Here is a 7,350-nt window from a genome sequence, read left to right as displayed (position 1 = left end):
AAAAAAAAAAACATGAGATGCCTCAAGATACCATTAGACTTCCCAGGATAGCACATCAGTGGATCAGTGGAGTTTTATGTCTACACATGTATGTTTGGAGCATTTTTAGTCAGACGTGCACAGTTTTCACTTGGACACATGAATAATTTTCAACGTGTACAGATGGGCTTATGCACACTGTGGCGTCTGGTCATTGACGTGCATAGTTGGAGACGTTCAAAGACGTTTGGCTAGTGTCTTAAATGTCAACAGTATACTGAAAAAAGGGATCGTTTACACCTTAAACCCACTTTTCCAGAATCCTTTTTTCCAGGTCTTCTTTCAAAAAATACATTTTTCTATTGGTCGCTCGAAATGTTAGTTTTTATGTTGCAAATTCAGTTTTCTCATAAAAAATTCGATCTAAAACCGCCTCTTACCTCTGTCATCACGGATATCGTACGTAATTAAATTGTTGTTGCTACATTTGGAAGTTTTTCTTCAAGCAAAAAATTGGTCGGGTGGTTTTTGGTAGTTGTCGATAGTAGATTATCGACCCCCAGTTCTCATGAAATTTCCTCGAGAGAAATAAGCATTATGTCGGGAGTTGCGGTAGGCGGTCGATGGTTCTCCAGGACTGGTAAAGCCTGAAGCAGCTACGCGTGGTAGCCTACTGTCTCTACAATCTTACTCAAAAACGCGAAGCTGACCATTTACACGTTTTATGCAATCCTCACGATTTCTTTTTTCCTTTCAGGGGGAGGGTGCATAAGTTTTTGAGTTTGCATGCTTGTAAGCAAGGGCTTGGTGGAGTCTCTCTGTCCAGCGTTTATTTTAGGTCGGCCGGTTCACTGGGCAGTCATCATTTATGGCGTGATATTTTAAGGAAAACTGAGGATCCCAGGTCCTTTCGAGAGGACATCGAAGTATTGAAGTTATCGGGATCGCCGATCCTCCCGGCAAAGGACCGAGGTGTAGGTGAATAATTAGAAGGTTCAAACACAGAAAACAGATAATATTCTACAAAGAATACATACGGCCATGTTGTTGAGTACGTGCTACTAACGCAGAAGCTACCTTCTCCTACATCGCCCACGCCTTCCGGACAGCCTAAAAAACTCTCTAGCATCATTTTCAGTTCCCGTATTAAGAGCCTAATATTTTGATCAAATGCGTGCTACATTGAGATAATCCGAATCCAACACTCTGCGTACTTCAAGGTTTCTCCGCTCTACGTACATAGTTTCCCTCTTTAGTTTTGTGTTATGTCCATGTTTTTATCGTCTATTTTAAAATAGGTATATTTAGGAAATATAATCGCGTCCTTTCGTGCATCTGTTAAAACTTAGTTTTAATCTGTCACGTAGTTTTTATTTTTTATAGTTAGTTTTAGTCTAAATGTAGAGGGTTAGGTTGGAAAGCAGCTCTGAGCTTTACCTTCGCCATTTAAATACACCTTCTGAATGCACTGTATAGGATATTATAAATTACTTTAATACGATATATGAAATCTTTTGCTGACATGTTATAGGTACAAAATTAGAAATATGGTGTGATTTGGAGTTTGTCTTTTACTGCTGTTATCCTTATATAGAGACCACGAGCGTTAATGGTGACAACATTTGCCTCTCGATGTTTCCTTTATTATTATTTCCCTAAAATTTTTCTCGGGTGAACCAGGTGTTTCATCGTCAGCCTCAAACTACATCAACTACTGAATGGGATGAGGATTTTATAAATGAATTTAATACGATGTTTGAAACTTCTCGTGATGATGCTGTAGGTACAAAATTAGGAGCACCGTGTAGTTTAGAGTTCATCTTTTACCGCTGTTATCCTTACAATGGCCGTGAGCCAGGGATGTGACAAAAGTCGCCTCTGGATGCTTTATTCGAGCTTCCATCTGCCATTCCATAGGTTTTTAGTAGCTTTATTCCTGATGTTTAGAAAGCCTTTGTCTTTGTTTCATATCTTATATAATGTCGACGATGTAGATTCATTCATCTTTTTTTCTCGGATCACGATGTCGGGTTGATGGACTTGGATATATGGATCCGTCGGCATGTTAGAATCCAAATATAAGATATGATCTTCGTTTTTTAAAACGGATAATGGAATTTACCCATAGAAAGGTAATTATGTGCGAATATTGCGTATATTCATTAGTTGGTATTTCCACATAATCGGCCACGGTCAACCAAGTCTTGATGTAACACGTGTTTACGATCATTTCTGGGGTTGACAACCCTGTCCTTAATCGAAGTGGAGAATCCTTTCGTTACTGGAAACAGAACATCGTTTTTCAGCCAAATATTGGATGCGTCACGATCTTCTGCATGTTAATCTAACATTTTGGGGTTTTCACCTTGTATGGCTTTTTGTCTCCATTGCGTTCTAACTCTTTTATGGTTTCTGACCTGATATGCAAGGCCTCCACTGAGGATCACTTTAAGCTAGCATTATCGAGACAAGAGGGTGAGAAGGGCAAATGTGGTGATGAGGCATGTGTGGGGCCTGGGGAAGAGGTTGGTCGCAGATGATTTTGTAAGGAGAATGAAATTGTTTGATTCGCTAGTTATGAGTGTCTTATTTTACGGAGTGGAGGTGTAGGGGTGGAAGGTAAGTGAGGAGGTAAATAGGATACAGGAGAGGTATGTAAAGTGTACACTGGGGTTGGCAAGGAATACGCCGAACTATATTGTCAGGAGGGAGACAGGAAGAACGAGTTTAGGGATTATAACAGGGAGTCGAGCTTTTAATTATAAGGAGGAATTTTTGGAAGAGGGGGGAAGTAAGCTGCTAAGGGAGTGTTGGTGGGAGAAAGAGAACAGACGTAGTGGTGCAAAGATGGAGGTGGAAAGGGAAAAATATTTTAGAATGAATGGATTGCAGATGGAAGAAATGAGAAGGATGCACGAGGAAGGAGGGAAGGTATATGAGTTGGTTTAAAAGAATGGCATGGAAAAATAGAAGGCAGAAGGAGAGGAGAGAATAAGAGATTCAAGCTTTAACGGGAACTATGTGTGGGTTATGCCAAGGAAGAGAGCGCAATACCTGTGTGAGAAAGGGGAGCAAGGAAGTCCGGAACTTTAAGCGAGAATGAGATGCGGTTGCATGGAGGATTATAATAGGTTCTAGCTTTCTAGAGAGAAGAGAATGTGTGAACTGTGCGGGAAAGGGGATGAAAAAGTTGAGCACTAGTTGGAGGAGTGTGAAGAGGTGGAAAGGAGTGGGATAAGCATGGGGGTATTGTTGCATCAAAGGGGGGACAAAAGGGCAGCAGCATGGGCGAAGGGATTGTTGCGTAAGATGGCGAAAAAAGAAGGAATGAGGAGGAAGAATGGAGAAGGAAAGATGGTAAATAGGAGAGAAAGTAGTTGTAAGAAAACTGTAAATATTGTAAATAGTAGTTAAGTATTAGATGTTAACCGCGGAGACAGAGGCTGGTAATGCGAGGCATAGCGAGAAAAAAGGGAAATGCTTGCGAGGCGAGGCGCTGCGAGAAAGATTAGGCTATAGAAGCGCGCGGATTTGTTAGAAGGTGTGGATGGATGGTATTTTGTAAGACATAGTTGTAAGAAAATTCTCTAAAAAATGGAAGTGTAAGAAAGTCCACTTTTTAAGGCCAGCCGGCTGAAAAATAAACGTTTATCTATCTAGTATTATCGATATACGCCTTACATATGGTGTTCTAAAGCGCAACATCTAGGTTGTTGTTAAAATAGCCTCACAATTTTATAACTTGTGACTTACACAGTTTCTTAACGTGTTAGACGATCCTACTCTCTCTATGTCGCAGTAGAACTAACCTTTCAATTGCCGAATTACTACGGTGCATGTGGAACATCGTCATTTCCACGATGATAGTTCTACTTAACCTTTCAAGGTGGGTGTTAGACCATTTGATTAGCTCAAAGACTATGTGAGGACAGCGATGGCATAGTTATCGATTGCCCTGATCTTGTTTTTCAAGTTAGGAAAACTCTTTAGAAACAATCGCATGCTGAATACCTTTGGATTCGAGAAGATCCAGGTATATATATGACCCGCCCTGAGCCAGTGCTTTGATATAATTTTCAAAAGGTTTCCCTTACTCTGCGTTTCCTAAATCCTGTAGATAAATTCACTGTTCTGCATTTATCTAGTATTAGCGTATAGCTTTAGATTATCCATGTAAAGACGATTGGTCAGTTGGTGACCATCCGCATTATTATGCATTCTAAACCCATGAGACATGCTATTTAGTATTTTGGTCAATGGACTCTACGCTTTAAAGTGCGATAGTGCACTGAAGGTCACTTTGTGAAAGATACCCGCTGTAGTGCGTCTTGATCTAGTTATTCTTATTCTTGCTTCTAGTCAGTTTATGCCGTATTTAAGCTTCTTTTATGTTTACGAGCTTGCGTCATCACAGTAGTGTCTATGGTCATTTCAGTTTCAGTAAGAATATTTGCCCTCAAATGATAGCTGTAAGGCATTTATATATTTTTAGAAGACAGGCTATTGTTTGAAATTCAGATGGATTTTGAACGTCTGTTTTTTTGGGCAACATGTACATAGTTCGTTTGAGTATAAAGTCTGGCATCAGATCTGGTCGTTAGATAATCTTCTGAAAACACCTTGCAACGCAGGATGCGCACTCTTTGGTGCGTGTAACAGAAGTTGTGCATCATGTTAGGGCTTTGAGCTTTCCAGTTAATTGCTCTTTTACAAACCATCAAAATATCTGAATGTGTGATGTTTCTCAGCTCCATTTCAGGGTAATTGGTTATTGTTGCTTTCTTTAGTGGGAACCACACAATGTTTAAATTCCTTCTGTTTCTTTTTCATCAAACACCCGACCAATAGTTATTCATATTCCAATTGGAAGAATATCGTGTAATGCTAGTTATTTTGCTTCATACTCAGTTCACGGTAGAACCTTCCTGCATTTGCCTAAAAGGTTCGATTTTGCTGTCTTTTTGCACTATTTTTCTTATTCCGACTTGTTCAGAAAGTCTTTGACATTTGCAGTCTATATTATCATCTAATATTGCTGGTTTCAATGTCTTAATGTACCGAGGGTGGATGATTTTAGTAAAATCGAGTATCTGCTTTATAGTTCTATTTACTTTCTTATATTAAATCAATCGAACCAATTTGCATATTACTTTGCTGACATCCATATTCAACATGATCTTTCGTGGTGGATCTCGATCCTTTTCTAGAGCAAAAACTGCATTTTTAGGGCTAGTTCTCCGGTCCAACGTTTTTACTTCTGCCATAACTGCACGTCATCTGTATATGTAGAAGTTTGCACCTCTAAACTAGTTAACGTTGGGTTCAAATTGCTAGGTAAAACTTGCTATTTAGGTGTAGTGTTAGTTCACGCAGATCCTTTTTGAGATTACATCAACATTATTAATTACCGGATGTGGATCCAGTTGATCCGGTACCGGATATACCTTATCTGTAGCACCTATGGCTTCAACTACAATCGGGTCTTTGTTTTCCATATCTTCCAAAGGGAGAGCCGAAAGCAATCTGTTTACATATATTAAGCATTTTGGGTCTGCTAGATTCTTCTCATTTATTCTTGTAGCTAGCTCTGGGTACTTAAGTAAGAAGAGTCGATAGTGTTCTGTCCTTAGACTTTCCCTACTTTTATCTGCCAAAAATTAAGACGCGTAGCATCTCTGTTCGTATGGTATGACCATTTTAATCGCCTTCTTAGATGCTGAACCTCTGTATATACCTATGGTTGAATTAGGCTACCTGCCTCTGGAGGATGCGGTAAGATTGGATCCTCATCAAGATGAACAAGAACGTCAATTGCCCCTGCTCGATCGTACGATGCGGCTTTCTCCAACTGGTTTTCATTATCAGCGTTTTTTACGCCACATTAACCTGTTGTTTAAACTGCTTTTCTGGGTCCTTTGAGATAATATTACTTCTAATTTCCTTCCTCTTACTGATATGTTTTCTTACTTAAACTTCCTGTATTTGATGTTGGTATTGTTTCCAATTTATACAATTGGGTAAAAGCAGGAATTTCCATAGGTAGTTCCTTGATTTGCTTCTTTTTTCCCTTCGTCGAGCATTTCTCTGTGCCTTTTCCTCGCAAGCTCGTTCACTCTATGTATAAGGCTGTAAGAGAGGGGATTGACGAGTGACAGATTTCGCTCTTTGCTCTTTCCTTAGACATGCCCGATTAAAATAAGTAAGGTGTTTTCCTGTGGTTTCACCCACATTAGTAATTGATTTTCTTGTAACAAGTAAATCACAAAAGTTTTAACTCGAGGTCGGCCTGTTTTAGAATAGCTGGGAGTTTTTATTTTGAACAGCATAACAGAAATTAATTTCAGATCAATTGAATTGTGTAATAAATAAATTATAAAACGTACCATTTTCGAATATTATTTCGCAAAAAACTTCTTACCCTGCTTTAACAGATCAGCCACCATTATCAGTTTTAATTCTGCTTACATTCATAGTTATAAAAAAATGTACCAAAACATTATTTTTTAATTGGTTAAGAAACAATGACTCAAAACGAAAAGTAAAATCAGCAAAAATGCAGTACTTTTAATTTGACAATAAAAGTAGAAAATGTTTTGCCATGTTAAAATATTCAAAACTCGATGAAAAATATCATAAATTAATTAATTTATATACATAATTAAAAACATTAAATTCAGTGAAATCACTGTATATTAATTACGTATTTCTAGTTCCTAAAAAATAACGAACACTAATGTTAAGTTCACCAAAATATATGCTTGAATTGAAAAAGCTAAATTAAATAATAACATTTACAATTAGTGTGTTGCTAAATTTATTATTTTATTTCACTTGTTATGTTTGTAAAAAAACCGAAGTCTAAATTTTCCAAAAACTGAAAATATCCAATGTCAGAAATTAAAATTCAACACGGTTTTTTTTTATTGTAGCTACTTTCAAGATGGACTCAAAACTATAGAACATTTTGGCTCTTACATCACAGATCTCAGCGTGAAATTACAAAAAATCAGACAAGCACAAGATGAAGAAAGAAGACGGCTCACAGAATTGAGAAGTCTGCTTAGAAGTTCAGGATGTGATAAAGAGGTGCGTATGAAAAATTAAGCATAACGAAGTTCTATTTAAAATGCGCAAATCTTTTTTGCTAAAATTTTAAACTACGTATCCTTCTTTGTTAGGGTGCTTAAGTTTTGAACCGGCTTGTCTTACGCAATTTATTCTGCATACATTTTCCATAAATTTATTTCTGCATGCAACTCTAGATCATCAACAGTTTCTAATTCTTAGTCAAAATCATTTTCTTTTCTAAAGAAGTTACTCTTTGTAATTTTATGACTGGTTATTTTCTGCGAATGTATTCGATTTACATTT

At 37.7% G+C, this 7,350-nt stretch overlaps 1 protein-coding gene across 7 annotated transcripts in view; it reads left to right on the top strand.

Moving 5' to 3' along the window:
• The window catches only part of LOC117168247 (arfGAP with SH3 domain, ANK repeat and PH domain-containing protein), a 561,385-nt gene that overhangs the window by 275,480 nt on the left and 278,555 nt on the right, over positions 1–7,350 (top strand). For all 7 annotated transcript variants that reach the window (XM_033353739.1, XM_033353740.1, XM_033353743.1 and 4 more), the window contains one exon: positions 6,909–7,065. In XM_033353739.1, the coding sequence (XP_033209630.1) occupies positions 6,909–7,065 (157 nt within the window). The remainder of the gene's footprint in view (positions 1–6,908; positions 7,066–7,350) is intronic.

Source organism: Belonocnema kinseyi, chromosome 2 (genome assembly GCF_010883055.1).
Source record: "Belonocnema kinseyi isolate 2016_QV_RU_SX_M_011 chromosome 2, B_treatae_v1, whole genome shotgun sequence".
Taxonomy (NCBI): domain Eukaryota; kingdom Metazoa; phylum Arthropoda; class Insecta; order Hymenoptera; family Cynipidae; genus Belonocnema; species Belonocnema kinseyi.
The sequence above is the reverse complement of the archived record's forward strand: the minus strand, read 5'-3'. Positions and strand labels throughout refer to the sequence as shown.